This window comes from Phoca vitulina, unplaced genomic scaffold, assembly GCF_004348235.1.
Source record: "Phoca vitulina isolate PV1807 unplaced genomic scaffold, GSC_HSeal_1.0 scaffold68, whole genome shotgun sequence".
In the NCBI taxonomy this organism is placed as follows: domain Eukaryota; kingdom Metazoa; phylum Chordata; class Mammalia; order Carnivora; family Phocidae; genus Phoca; species Phoca vitulina.
The window spans coordinates 257,631-273,095 of NW_022589771.1; the positions used below are offsets into that span (position 1 = coordinate 257,631).

Consider the following 15,465-nt stretch of genomic DNA (forward strand, 5'->3'; position numbering starts at 1 on the left):
GATTGAGTCCAGCATTGGGCTCCTTGCTCAGCAGGGAGCCTGCTTCTCCCTCTGCCTGCTGTTCCCCCTGCTTGTGCTCTCTCTCTCTCTCCCCCCCACCCCGTCAAATAAATAAAATCTTAAAAAAAAAAAGATTGTAAAGTATCTAAACTTTTTTTTTCTTTTTTTTAAGATCTATTTATTTATTTGTGAGAGAGAGAGAGTGCATGTGTGAGCAGGGGGATGGGCAGAGGGAGAGAGAGAGAGAAAGAGAGAATCTCAAGCAGACTCCCCGCTGAGTGCGGAGCCTATGCAGGCCTCAATCCCAGGACCCTGAGATCATGACCTGAGCCAAAATCAAGAGTTGGCCGCTTAATTGACTAAGCCACCCAGGCGTTCCAGTATCTATATTTTCATACATTAAGAATTGAAAATACATTTAGATTAGTGCTGATTGTTACAGTTCAATTTTTAAAAAATACTAAGCTTGTCTACTTGGCTTAAGTGTTGGTGTATTTATGATATTTTCCTTTTCAGGTGTACAACAGGCCTTTCTGTCTATATTGGATTTTGCTTGTTATTTTTGCCTAAATAAAATTTATCATTACTTTTAAAATGCAATAGTAATATATATACTTGACAAAGAGTCAGAAATACAATCCTTTTTTGTACATATGTACATTTTTTAAAAATTAAAATGAAATACCACATATGCTGTTTTGTAACTTTAAAATGTTTTATTTGTAATATAACATAATATTCATATAGGTCAATAGATTGTTTTCTGCAAACCATTTCTCAGGCTATAGTATATTGAGTATATATATATATATTTTTTTAAAGATTTTATTTATTTATTTGACAGATAGAGACATAGCGAGAGAGGGAACACAAGCAGGGGGAGTGGGAGAGGGAGAAGCAGGCTTCCCGCTGAGCAGGGAGCCCGATGCGGGGCTTGATCCCAGGACCCTGGGATCATGACCTGAGCCGAAGGCAGACGCTTAACGACTGAGCCACCCAGGCGCCCCTATTGAGTATATTTTTAAAGAAAAGCAATCAGATACTAATAACAGCTTTATAGTCTATATTGTTGAAGAGTTCATGGGTCCTTTGTCAAAGCAAAGTGGTAGGTTTCTTTTTAAATACACATATCAGTAATGTTGAACAAATGTGTAGGTAATTATTTGGAAAGGACAGATACTGTTGTGTCTTTGCAGGCTTACTGTAGTATATTATACCTAAAGCCAAGAATGCAGATCATCTTACGTGGACAGAAAGTGAAGACACAGCTGGTTTCAAAGAGTCTTGCCTACATCGAACGTGATGTTTATCGACCCAAATTTTTAGTATCCTTTTTTTTTTAAGATTATTTATTTATTTGTCGGGGGTGGGAGGAAAGAGGGAGGGAGGGCACGAACAGGAGGAGCAACAGGCAGAGGGAGAAGCAGGCCCCTGCTGAGCAAGGAGCCCAATGCAGGACTTGATCCCAGGACCCTGGGATCATGACCTGAGCTGAAGGCACATGCTTAACTGACTGAGCCACCCGGGTGTCCTTTATTTTCCTTTTTACGATGCTGTATAAAGATACATTTATAAAGTGTATTTCTCTTCCCCCTTTCTCCTTCTATCCTGATATGGAGTCTAATCCTCTCCAACTTTGCCTTTTTCTTTACACTTTTGGATTCATTAAAAAATGGCTTGGAAAGGATGATTTGAGGGGAGTGAGGTGGTGTGTTCAGAATTTTCCTTAACATTTAAGACTAAAACGGTGAGAATTACTTTTGGATTCAACTGCAGAAATAAAGACCATTATGGGATAATGATGTATCACAGAAATAGACTCATCAAAGCTTATGAAAAAGTTGGATGTCAGTTAAGGGTAAGCTTTATATCTGAAATGTCTATCTTTTATAAAAAGTTAAAATATCTTATTGGGTCAAATGTGAAATAATATGCTTTGCTTAATGACTTCTAAATGTCAGTGTGTTTAATAATGTTGGTATGGCACTTGAATTTAAAATACTTTTATATTAATTTCCCGCTTGGTCCAAATAATCTTATGAGGGGGACAGAATATTTTATCTCTGTTTTACAGATGAGGAAATGGGGGCTAAGAAGTTAAGTAACTTGCCCTAGACTTAAAATGAGTATGGTTCTTAGATCCAGGTGCAGATCTTTTGACTGTATTTGGATATGGATCCCTGATTATTTTTGGGATGAAATTGGTTAGTTTTGTTTAGTCCTGACTTATTAGCCAGAAAAACAGGATCATACAGGTGATTTACTTCTTTGGAGTTAATTTCTAAATATATTGGAGCCTTCCTCCTAAACCACTTCCATTGTTGTAGAATTCAATTTAGGATGATGCACATTGCCCACTCTGCTAGTCTGTTCATCCTTTACATGTTTTCACAGAAAGGTTTTTTTGGAGTATATGTAAGAATTCAGTGATAAATTCTGAAAATGAAGTTTGTTAAAGGTATTAAGTCTAGGCATATCTTGTTTTCCAAGTTTATGGTTTTCATTTTCTATTCATCTTGTTTCATTCTAAGTTCTTTGTAGAATGGTGTGAGCTCTACACAGTATGATAGTGTGGGTTTATCTTGAATATTGCTCAACTCTGTTACATGACCCAGAATATAGCATTTTCGCAAAAGTAAGCAAACTTTGTTGGATTCTTCTTGGTAACCACTAATTTCAGAACCACTAAATACAGAAATCTGGCAACCATGGTATGAGGTGTCAATAACTTTTATTTAAAATGCTAATTTTCATTTATAATTGGACTAGTAATTTTCATCAGAAATATTCTATAATTAAAGTTACAGGGAATTTCACTGGTAAAATTAGAAATGCATTTTTGGTATTAAGCCTTGTTTCTCAAGTGCTTTGGGATTCAAAAGAAACAATGTATCTGCAACAGAATGTAAAATATTTTTTTCTTTTATCATTTATGAATCTGACTTAAGATACACAGCCCATTTTTCCAACCCAGTTAAATTTGCATTGTGTATAATTTCTGGTTAAGGTTGACCTTGTTAGAAATAGGCTTCTATAGCCAACTCTTACATTGTTTTTCTTTACCAGGTGATGGACTGGGCATAGTATTTGCATTCTGTGGATTCAATAAACAGTTACTAAATAAGTGTCAGATACCTGGTATGATTTGCCGTGCTTGATGCTCAGAATAAGAAGATGATAAGATACAGAGCATGCTCTCAGAGCTCTGGTGAGGGGAAAATGTGGTACAAGTTGGAAGAATCAGAAAAAGCTTCTTGGAGAAAGTGGTGATTGAGATGAGTCTCAGTTGATGTTACTGTGTTGAAAAGTCTGGCAAGGGTTTTCCAGGCAGAGAAAAATCTCTGCAAAGGAGGGGAAAGAGGCTTCATTAAGGGAGTAGCTAACTGCTTGGGGCATATGCAACTAAGTCAGGAGAGTGATGGGAGAGAGACAAGAAGATGAGGCCGGAAAGAAAGTGAACAGGAACTACAAATTGAAGGGTATTGTGGTTTATTAATGGTTTGAGATGAGAAACCACTGATGGTTTTTAATAGAGTGGGATTACGATTAAATCTGCATGGTTTCATCTATATTTCTGAAAATTTTCACTTTTCTTTCACTTTTTTCTTTTGTAGACTCAGCTATAAGTGTGAACAGAATACACTTGTTAATCACATATAATCAGAATATATGACTCCTATACTTTGATTTCAATATTTTAGCTAGCAGCGTTTTAAAAATAACTTGAATTCAACTGGCCTGGGTTTTTACTTCATCACCATTAGCAACTGGATGTGTAACTTTGGATAAATGATTTTAATTTTTATCTAACAAACTTTTGGAATATCATTGCTAAGGTCTTTGCTAGATACTGTGGATATAGAAAGGAGGTAGTTGTGGTTTCTACTATCTAAGAAATGTATCCCAGTAGAGGTGGTCTTTTTTCTTTTGTATAAAAGTGGGGATGATAATACTTGTCTAAATGGATATTTGACAACAGTGGAAGTGGTTTTGGAGGAAGGCTCTAATATATTTAGGAATTAACTTCTAGAAAAGTAAAATATACCTACCAGACACTATTTTTCTTTCTTTCTTTCTTTCTTTTTTTTTTTTTGAAGATTTTATTTATTTATTTGACAGAGAGACAGCGAGAGAGGGAACACAAGCAGGGGGAGTGGGAGAGGGAGAAGCAGGCTTCCCGCTGAGCAGGAGCCCGATGCGGGGCTCAATCCCAGGACCCTGAGCCGAAGGCAGACGCTTAATGACTGAGCCACCCAGGCGCCCTCAGACACTATTTTTCAATCTAAATTTCATAAGAATCATGACATAAAATGTAGGAAAATGGTTCATATAAATTATAAATCTGTGTGGAAGGGTAATTATTTTGAGCATCATGTCTTATGCTTAAAACACTGATGTCATTTTCTTTTTCAGGCAAACAATATGGGTGTTGGAGTAGTGGGAATTATAGAGTGTAATTTCCTAAAGCCAACTCATAATAAACAAGATTTTGACTATACTAACGAGTACAGGTATGTTACCTATTGAAGTTACTTCTTACAGTTTATTTTGGAAATACTTTCATCTCTTTTCCTAAACTGAATTTTTTTTCTGTCTTGTGGATGTTTTTATATTATAGAACTTTAAGAAAATTGGTAGGTGAGAGGCTTGCATAGAAAACACATTTAGCCATCTTCTCCCAACCTAGGAATTATATTTTACTCCATTACTGGTAGAAATTCGTTCTCCCCTGTCTTTATTGATGAAGTATTTCTGAGATTTATGGTAAAAATAGAGGATATTTCTGCTTTCTTGGTGTCAATATTTACTATGTAATATCCTGAAACTTTGTTCTTATTAGGTGGGAACTTGAAGGTAATTTAGTCCTGTGTACATTAGACAGAAATACTCTGATCTTTTAAGAGTGGTTAGAAGTCACAGAATGAATATGACCATCAGTTTCACTTGTAGGTTTAGGAGGCACACTTTCCTTAATGAGCACATAATGCAAATGCATGTGAACATTGGTGATAAAGACAAAAATAATGTCATAGGCCCTTTTTTCAAATAAAGAACAAATAAAGTAGAATAAATAATAAAGGTAAGAGCAAATCAATGAATTAGGAATCACATATAATACAGAAAATCAGTATATACTCCAAGACTTCACTCCTGAGGCAGAGACTACTCCTGTTAGTTGAACAGGGATAATTTAATATAAGGAATTATTAACTAGGATAGTAGAGGGTGATTACTAGAAGGGATAAAAGAGTAGGTTCCTAGAACTAGCAGATATAAAAGACTAACATTCCCTCAAGGTTGAAAAAGAGGACTAGGAACTAGGAGAGGGCCCCCTGCCCCTAAAGTCAGAGATTCAGATCTTGTAGCAGTCATGACAAACATAGGAACAAGCTACCTGCAAGTTTCTTGCCAGAAAAAGAAGGCCTGGCCAGTGCTGGTCTGTAGATGTGACCTGCTGTTGCCAGAGGCTGTGGGTGGGCTGGAGCTGTTCTGTAGAGGAGACCTGTTTTTGCCCAAGGATGTGGGCACACTGGAACTGGTCTCTTGCTGGAGGTTGTAGGCTGCTGGAGAGCAGAGCATGGCTAGAGAGCACAGATGGAGCTCCTGGGGGCCACTGGGCTCCAGCCAAATAATAATAATATATACCAGAACCTGAGGCACACATGTCTTGCTGTCACCTAGCAGTTTCATTGACCTGTTAATCCAGTTCAGCACTCCTCAGGCTGCCAAAGGATAAATGTTTACGAGATCAAGCTTCAGAATCACAAAACTGAGCAAAGAAGACTGGGTGTGGAGCTGAGAGACAATAAGTTCATAACTGAAAAAATCAAAAAGCCCAGTTTGTTCTTTGATAAGATTAGTAAAGGGGCAATAAAAGGGGAAAGAAAGGAGAAAACAAATCATCACTATCAGAAACAAAAAGGAGACAGATGCAAAAACATCAAAGGAATAGCATGAACGGTTTTTTACCGTCTTAGATGATATGGCACATTCCTTTATAATTGAGTCAATTTTTAGAAGACTTTCCACATATTAAATTCAAACAGTTAAGAAGGAAGTAGTACCAGTCTTACACAATCTTTAAGATTTTATGAGGACATGTAACTTTGGTAGTGAACATGTGAATACATTACAAGAAAGGGATTTATGTCTCTCATGATCAAAATATAAAAATTTTAATAAGATAATAGCAAATACCATCTAGTGATATGTAAAAAGGATAATACATTAAAACCAATTGGAGGGGCTCCTGGGTGGCTCAGTCGTTAAGCGTCTGCCTTCGGCTCAGGTCATGATCCTGGGATCGAGCCCCATATTGGGCTCCCTGCTCAGCGGGGAGTCCGCTTCTCCCTCTCCCACTCCCCCTGCTTGTGTCCCCTCTCCCACTGTGTCTCTCTCTGTCAAATAAATAAATAAAATTTAAAAAATAAATAAATAAATAAAACCAATTGGATTATATTCCAAGATGACGTGGTTTTAATATTCAAAAATCAATGTAGTTCATCACATTGATGTTAGAAAAGAAAAATCTTATGGTTATTTTCATAGGTACAGAAAAAGCACTTGATAAATCGCAACTCCCATTTGTAATTTTTTTTTTTTTATTTGAGAGAAAGCACACGCACAAGCGAGTGGGGCGGATGCGGGGTGTGGGGGTAGGGTGGGACAGAGGGAGAGGGAAAGAGAGAAGCTTAAGCAGGCTCCATGCTGGGCGTGGGGCTTGGTCCTACGACCCTGAGATTGTGACCTGAGCCAAAGCCTTGAGCAACCTAGGCACCCCGCCCATTTGTAATTTAGGGGAAAAAAGGGAACACTTACAAAATCATTAATAGAAGGGCATATTAGCAATACAGAGCATTTACAGAAACACCAAGCATCATTCCTAATGGTGAATTATTAATAGCTTTCCCCTTAACGGTGAAAATGAGATAAGGATTTCTGCTATCCACCATTGTTCTTGAGGAAATAATCAGTATAATAAGGAAAGAAAAGGAAGTAAAAGTTATAAGGGTGAAAAGGAAGAAATAAAACTTTTCTGTACAAGATAGTATTAAGTATATAGTAAGTCCAGAATAATACGCAAATTCAGAATTAATAAAGGAATAAATTAAATGATATATATTCTAGGGTTGCTGGATAAGAAGTATTCAGAAATCAATTGTATTTCTGTTTACCAACAACTAAAAACTAGAACATGAATTAAAAAAAATTCATGAAAAGTTTAAAAAAAAATCAAGTACTCTGGAGTAAATAAAATATGCAGCATATACACTGAAAACTATGAAATATTGTGGAGTGAAATTTAAGCCCTGAATAAGTAGGCAAACCAGGTTCAAGAATTAGAAGGCTGTATATTATAAAATGTCAGTTTTTCTCCAATTAAATACAATTCCAGTTTTTTTAAAAAAAAATCCTTGCCAGTTTGGGTGTTGATATTATTAATAGGTTTATTCTAAACTTTATGTGGAAAGTCAGAAGACCCAAGATAGTTAAGACAATCATTAAAGAACAACAAAGCAAGAAAACTTAACCTACTAAATACCAACACTTGGAAAGCTACGGTAACTAAGTGTGGTATTAATTAAAGGATAAGCAGTCTCTTGAAATAGAGAAGCCAGAAATAACCCCCTACTTTTTATATGTTTGGTGACCTGATTTATGACAAAGATTACATCATGTTATAGTGGGAAAATGATCATCTTTCCAAAAATGCTGGATCAATTGGCTATTTGTATGGTTAATATGATTAACCATACAATATGACTCCTACCTCAAAGGAAGCAAAAAATCGATGCCAGATGGATTTTAGACCTAAATGAGAAAGACAAAAACAGAAAATGAGAACAAGAATATTTTAAAAACCTTTAGTTAAGCAAGTTTTTAAAACAAGATGCAAAAAGTATTGATCATAATGGGCAAAATGGAAAAGTTATTTGAAATGAGTAAGACAGAGAATGTTGGCAAGATGTAGAGCATTTGGAGCCCCTGCACGTGGCTGGTGGGTATGAAAATCGATCAGTTTTGAGAACTATTAGATTATCAAGTAAAACCAAACATCAGTGCCCACGCCTATGACCCTGCAGTTTCAGTCCTCAGTATATTCTCAACACAAATGGGTGCAGTCTCTTGGACTGAGGAATAGTGGTGATGAGAGGAAGAGATGAAGAAGACGTGAAAAAGTGAAATGCAGGGAGGATATGTTTGGGAAGGAAGATTCATTCTCATTTGGACACTTACATGTTATATGTTATGTGGTAATGGAGAAAAAATTAGTGGGAGATAACGGGTGTGGATAGAAATGTCTGATTAATCTGCCAGTGTAGAATTTGAAGTCTTGACATTTGAAAGCCTTATTTTAAATTTAGAATGTTACACTGACCGTACCTTGTACACGTGTGCATAGTTCTGGCAAAGTAGGTGCTTAACTCAGATGATTACTTAAGTGTGGACTTAGATCCCACTGGTTTGCTTTTTACTAATATCTTATTGGGGAAGAAGTGACAGTCTTAACTGTGGGACAGAAGCTATTTTGAAATATACTTGCTGGTGATGATAGCATACTTTTATAAACTTAAAGTTTGAGTTCTAGGGGCGCCTGGGTGGCTCAGTCATTAAGCGTCTGCCTTCAGCTCAGGTCATGATCCCAGGGTCCTGGGATTGAGCCCCACATCGGGCTCCCTGCTTGGCGGGAAGCCTGCTTCTCCCTCTCCCACTCCCCCTGCTTGTGTTCCTGCTCTCGCTATCTCTCTCTCTCTCTCTGTCAAATAAATAAATAAAATCTTTAAAAAAAAGTTTGAGTTCTTTTTTTTTTTAATTTTTTATTGTTATGTTAATCCCCATACATTACATCATTAGTTTAAAAAAGTTTGAGTTCTAATATGAATTGAAGCTTATAAATTTATCGGTTGGGGTTGGAATTCAGAGAGCCTGTGGTACTCCCACTAATTGGTCTGCAACATACTTTCTCAACAGAGGACACAAAATATTACTATTTGTATCTTCAAAGATGATCCTGGCTCTGTTCTGGGAACTTAAAAGTGTCTTTGTAGAAAATTGCCATTAGAGCATTCTTTACTAACTGTACCTTTGGGAGTCATCAACCTCCCCTCCCCTCTAGTGTCCACATGATCCTTACTAAGTCGTTTATGCTTTTTCTGTGTTTGACAAAGATTTAAGCTTTATCTTTTTTTTTCTTAAATTGATTTTGATTTGCTTTTTTAGGCTGACAATAGCAGCGTTAGGAGAAAAGCTGAATGATTACTGGAATGAAATGAAAGTGAAGAAAAATGCAGAATATCCTCTAAATTTGCCAGTTGAAGATATTCAGTAAGTACATTAAAAAATATCAACCCACTCTAATATCAAGATGTGGTGTTGGAGGGTATAGGGATGGTACACAAACTTTGAACTAAGCCAGAGGAAGAAGTAAATTGTACAACTCCAATGAGCACACCATGAAATGAGCCAGTGAATGTATACATTTATATATACACACAAAAGATTCATGAAGCAGTATTTATCCATACATTCATTGCATGCTGATACTTATTTCTTTTAAAAAATGTAAGTCTTGACCCATTAAATTGATTTCATGATCCACTAATGGGTTGTATCTCATAGTTTGAAAAACTCTGGTCTTGTGTAATAGGATCATGAGTCTAAAGCCAGACCTGAATTTAGATTTTAGTTCTGCTTAAATAATGATGTGACATTGAACATGTTACTTGGCCTTTTATAAGCTTCCTTTTTTTTTTTTACTTGTAAAATGGGAACATTAGCACCTCCCAGAGTTACAAGATTTAAAAACTGTGCCTAACAAGCATTCAGTAACAGGATAGCACACAGAACCGATTCTGTGAATGAATGAATAATAACTGTGTACTGATGGAAAGATGACCAAGATGTATAATGAGGAACAAAAAAGATGCAATTCAGGGGCGCCTGGGTGGCTCAGTTGTTAAGCGTCTGCTTTCAGCTCGGGTCATGATCCCAGGGTCCTGGGATCAAGCCCCGCATTGGGCTCCCTGCTCCACGGGAAGCCTGCTTCTCCCTCTCCCATTCCCCCTGCTTGTGTTCCCTTTCTCACTGTGTCTCTCTCTGTCAAATAAATAAAATCTTAAAAAAAAAAAAATGCAGTTCAATGTATTAATTTCCCACTTTATTTTTTTAAAGTGTTCATATACACATGCATAATTCTGTAAGCATAGAAAATTCTGCCAGGGTTTTAAAAAAATGAACAGTGGTAAGCTCCTGAAACAAGGGGTTTGTATTTACTTCATGAATTTCTGGAGCACATCCGACTTTGACCCTCCAACTCTTGATTTCGGCTTAGGTCATGATCTCAGGGTGGTGAGACAACCCTGCGTCATGCTCTGCACTGGGTGTGGAGCCCGCTTGGGATTCTCTCTTTCCCTTTCCTTCTGCTCCTCCCCCCTCTCTAAAAATAAACAAATTTATGGATTGTTTCAAGTTTATGTAACTATGCAAATGCATTTTTAAAAATTTAGATATAAAAAGTTATTGGCATTATTCATATATTCAGTGAATTGTTAATTGTTAAGTGAAATGTTAAATGAATACCTAAATTCTTCATAGGATCATTGTAATTTTCAAATGATAAAACTAAAGCATTTTATAAACTAAAAGAATATACAAATTTTAGATATTCAGAGATACACTTATGGTAGAGGCTAAAATGTAATAGAATTACTAAAAATGCTTAAATTATAGTAATAACAGCTTGTCTGTTTTCTGTACTTAGGCTAATAAATATACTAGATTGGACATTGCAAATGCTAACTTAATATAAATTTCAGAGCAAAGCGTTTGGAATCTTAAGTTTGAATTTTTATTACCAGAGAACAAATTGAATAGTATGCTATTAAACAAGACATTTAAGTCTCTTTGTTTAAATTGGCCTGTTAGCTTTAACCTTTTGAAGGTAACCAAAATTGTTTTTAAAAATTTAACTTGCTGAAGAACCATGAGAGACAATGGACTCTGAAAAACAAACTGAGGGTTCTAGAGGGGAGGGGGTTGGGAGGATGGGTTAGCCTGGTGATGGGTATTGAGGAGGGCACGTTCTGCATGGAGCACTGGGTGTTATGCACAAACAATGAATCATGGAACACTATATCTAAAACTAATGATGTAATGTATGGGGATTAACATAACAATAAAAAAATTAAAAAAAAATTTAACTTGCTGTACAACAATAATTATGTTGCAGGCATTTCAGGAACAGAATTAAATAATAAAGGCATTTTGCGGTAGAAATGATGTAGAAGATCTCATGAAGTGTACTTTGCATCCGTATTTTCATACTAATATTATGTTGTTTTGTTACAGGAAACGTCCTGATCAGACATGGGTTCAATGTGATTCCTGTCTAAAGTGGCGAAAATTACCAGATGGGATAGATCAACTTCCAGAAAAATGGTATTGCTCCAATAACCCTGACCCACAGTTCAGGTACCATATAGTTGGTAGTACCCTTTTTGGAAAGGCAGAAAGTACTGTTCAAGATGTATGAATAGGCGCTGGTGACGTGTTATTCCCATGTGATTTTTCTGACTAGAAATTGTGATGTTCCAGAAGAACCTGAAGATGAGGATTTGGTGCATCCTACTTACGAAAAAACCTACAAAAAGAAGTGAGTATTGTATTAATGTTTGGTGGGGAAATAATGCTCAAATTATTAATAGTGATGGGTGTGCCGCATTAATTGGATGCTTCTCCAAGATCAAACTAGTACAACCCAGAAAAGATTATGACCCCAGAAAAGATTTTGATGTGGATGCATAATACCGGATGCTTTTGTTGTTGTTGTTGTTTTAACTTTATACTGTGGATGTCTGCTCTTTTTTCACTTGCTATTTATCCTGTTATCTACAAGATAGTTTGCATACAGAATAGTTTGTTTTTTGGGGCCACACATAGGTGAATCATAAATGAGTAATGCCTGATATGAGTTTATAGTCTTAACAGGGAAGGTGAGATATGTGCATTATCAGTGAGAAGTTGATGAGTACTATAGAAGGCAGGATCCAGTCCTGCTGGGAAGCCCATAAGGAGAGATGACTTCTGGCTGGGGATGGGAAGGGAAATCTGGATCAGGAAAATTCATGAAGGATATTTGTGTAACAGGCCTTGAAGGATGGGTTAGATGCAAATGTACGGGAAACTGATTTGTTCAGCTTTAGAGCAAATACGTGAATGGGCATGATGGAAAATGAGGGAGGGAGAAGCTGGGTAATGAAGGATAGTCAGCCCTGGTGAACTGTAGGCTACTGTCCACACACACAGGCTGAGTGCATGCAGAACTTCCAGGTGGTTTTGATTTAGAGTGCACGGTTTTTGAAGATAAATGCAGCAGCAGGACTGTGAGTAAAGAGACCAGTTAGAAGCCTGTGTGATGTTCCAGCTTGGAGGTCTGAGAATAATGCTGGTGAGGGTGGAAAGCTTAAGGCAGACATTGGGCATTACTGAGGTAAGAGGTAGAAAGTATTTCCCTCCTAAGGGCTTACAAATGAAATTGAAGCAGAGTTCAGTGTACATATCTGAGTGACTCAGTAGTGAAATGCCAAGTATGTCATTGAGAAACAGTGAAAAATAATTAAATATGTTCACTTTTCTTTCTTTTTTTTTAAGAGACAAGGAAAAATTCAGGATCAGACAACCGGAAATGATCCCTCGGGTAATTAATGAAACCTTGCATTTTATAGCTGTGTATTATATTGGGTAGTGGGTAGTTTAACAAATAGTTTTAAAGCTTAGGAGTTGCATAACAAATGGAGGTGATTTTGTTCATTCAGTTCACATACTTCCTTTTCTTATACCCCTTCTTGCCTTCTTTCCTAGGCCAACAACTTCATTCAAACTGTTCAGTTTTATTATTTAGTCGGGCATCTTCTGAGGAAAGGCAGGCATTAAGAATCTTACCACCCAGGCATCTGGGTGGCTCATTCAGTTAAGTGTCTCTTGATTTTGGCTTAGGTGATAATCGCAGGGTTGTGAGATGGAGCTCCAAGTCGGGCTCTCTGCAGGGCATGGAGCCTGCTTGGGATTCTCTCTCCCCATCTCCCTTTCCCTCTGCTTCTCCCCCTCTAAAAAAAAAAAGAGAAAAAAATGATGAATCTCACCGTCACATAGGCAATTAAGGAAAAATTCACAGGAAGCCCTAGGGAGCCGTGTTCTGGTACTAACCTGGACTAAAGCTACAGTGTTTTCCTTGACCACTTTCTTAGTGCTTAATGGTGTTAAGGAGCTTTTTCTGAGTATATGTGTAGGCAGTTGTACTTCTTGTGTAAGGAAGTTTGGTCTGCTGCAGATGTGTATGTTTGCTTTTAGTTACATTGAAATGTTTTCTTAAGGCAAAGGCTGAGGGTTTGGAGGTGAGGACAGAACTGGGTGAAAAAGAATAGTGGGCGTACTTATTCTAAAGGCAGTATCTTTGACTTTATTTTCTATTTCTTTCTTTGAGAAAAAGAAGTTTTTAATTGTATTTCATTAGGTTCTTTATAGCATAGGGTCAGTAAATCTTGCTATAAAAGACCAGGTAGTAAGTATTCTAGGCTTTGTGGGCCACATGCAGTCTCTGTTGTGTATTCTTTGTTCTGTTGTTTTGTTTACACCTTTAAAAATGTACAACCTTTCTTCCACTCACTTGCAGGTTGGATTTGGCTTATTGGCCTGTTAGTGGCTCTCTGGTATAGACTAAAGAATTTACATGATTAGCATAGTTCTCAATGTTTTCTGGGATACAGGGCAAAGGGAAAATAGTATCTCGTGTTTTGGGGCATGGCACATTAAAAAAAGTCCTTTAAAGTTGATTTTTTTTCTTCCAACAGATTAATGCTGAACTCTTGTTTCGGACAACCCCCGTGTCAGGTCAAAGCTTTTCTCCTGTGAAGGAAAGTGTTCCAAGAGGACATCTTTCAGAAGTGGCAAATACTTATGCAACAAGACTTATAAATAATCATCGAGGTTCACCCCAGTCTGAACCTGAAAGCAACAAGTCAGTGGCTAAAATGTATTTTTCCAATGGGGAATGAATATTAAACAGAGCCTTTACTTGACACTTCTATTGCAGTAATGCACTTCTAAGAAGTTGTAGTTTATATATGCATGTAAAAAGTCTTAAGGATAAGTTAATTTACTTTTTTTTTTTTTGAGATTTTATTTATTTGAGAGAGCGAGAATGAGAGAGAGAGAGAGCACATGAGAGGGGGGAGGAATGGGAGAAGCAGACTCCCTGCCGAGCAGGGAGCCCGATGCGGGACTCGATCCCAGGACTCCAGGATCATGACCTGAGCCGAAGGCAGTCGCTTAATCAACTGAGCCACCCAGGCGCCCCACTTATTTACTTTTTTTTTTTTTTAAAGATTTTATTTATTTGACAGAGAGCACAAGCAGGGGGAGCAGCAGACAGAGGGAGAGGAGAATCAGGCTTCCCCCTGAGCAGGGAGCCCGATGCGGGGCTCGATCCCAGGACCCTGGGATCATGACCCGAGCCAAAGGCAGACGCTTACCCGACTGAGCCACCCAGGCGCCCCTAGTTAATTTACTTTTATTATCTAAACTTACTCCACCCCACTCATGCCACCCATTTAAATCAATTTTTAAAATATCAGTTGTAATCATTGTGGAATTTGATCAAATTTTAACCTCTTTGAAATTCTGTATAATATGAAAATTCCTGCTTTTAAAATTACCAGTATCTTAGAAAAACATGAAGCAATTAATAGTACAGCACTATAATGTCAAGTGTGACCCATGAGTTCTTAGCTCGTGGTAGGCTGTTTATTTTGGATGAGTGGATGGAGAAGGAAGGGAGAAAGAAAGGTATGAGGGATAGGAAATTGGACAGTTAGCTCTCTTGACTGGAATGGTCAGGGAAGGTTTGGGATGAGGTAGTACTTGGTTTGGTTCCTGAAATTCTGAAAGCAATACTCTGTGCAGGTGGCCATTCAGAGGGAATAGAATTGAATACAGGTGAAGAAGAAAACACGATGCCAGTGAACTAGGGAATCAGACTGAACTACGCTTGGTCTTTTTTGTTGAAAGATGAACATTGAAACCAGGTTCCTAGGGATAGTGGGATGGGATTTTCTGAGCAGTTTTATAGCCTTCATTAAATTCTCAAAGGGATTTTTGACCTCCAAAAGGATTAGAAATAACTGCTTGCATGCATATATACATCAGGAGGGCATGTTCTAAAATAGTTTGCTGTTTGTAGCCTACATTTTTGGGGCTGGATTGCTACTCAACTAAGAATTTGTGTGAATTTTTAAAAAATAGTCTCTTTAATGTTCTTGGCTTTTCTTCTTAAAGATGGTTCCAAACAAAGTAAGAAAAAGTGAAATCTGTAAAGTTTACAGATAAAAGATAATGGAATTTATTCTTTTTTTTTTTTTTTTTTTTTAAGGGGAGAGGGGCAGAGTGAGAGGGGGAGAGAGAGAGAAT

The 15,465-nt window shown here is 37.3% G+C and overlaps 1 protein-coding gene across 1 annotated transcript in view; it reads left to right on the plus strand.

The window, feature by feature from the left end:
* MORC3 (MORC family CW-type zinc finger 3) overlaps positions 1-15,465 on the plus strand; it is a 43,985-nt gene that overhangs the window by 16,953 nt on the left and 11,567 nt on the right. The window contains exons 7-14 of the mRNA XM_032392534.1: positions 1,197-1,325; positions 1,739-1,858; positions 4,414-4,511; positions 9,223-9,327; positions 11,350-11,472; positions 11,579-11,653; positions 12,652-12,697; positions 13,851-14,017. Of these exons, the coding sequence (XP_032248425.1) occupies positions 1,197-1,325; positions 1,739-1,858; positions 4,414-4,511; positions 9,223-9,327; positions 11,350-11,472; positions 11,579-11,653; positions 12,652-12,697; positions 13,851-14,017 (863 nt within the window). The remainder of the gene's footprint in view (positions 1-1,196; positions 1,326-1,738; positions 1,859-4,413; positions 4,512-9,222; positions 9,328-11,349; positions 11,473-11,578; positions 11,654-12,651; positions 12,698-13,850; positions 14,018-15,465) is intronic.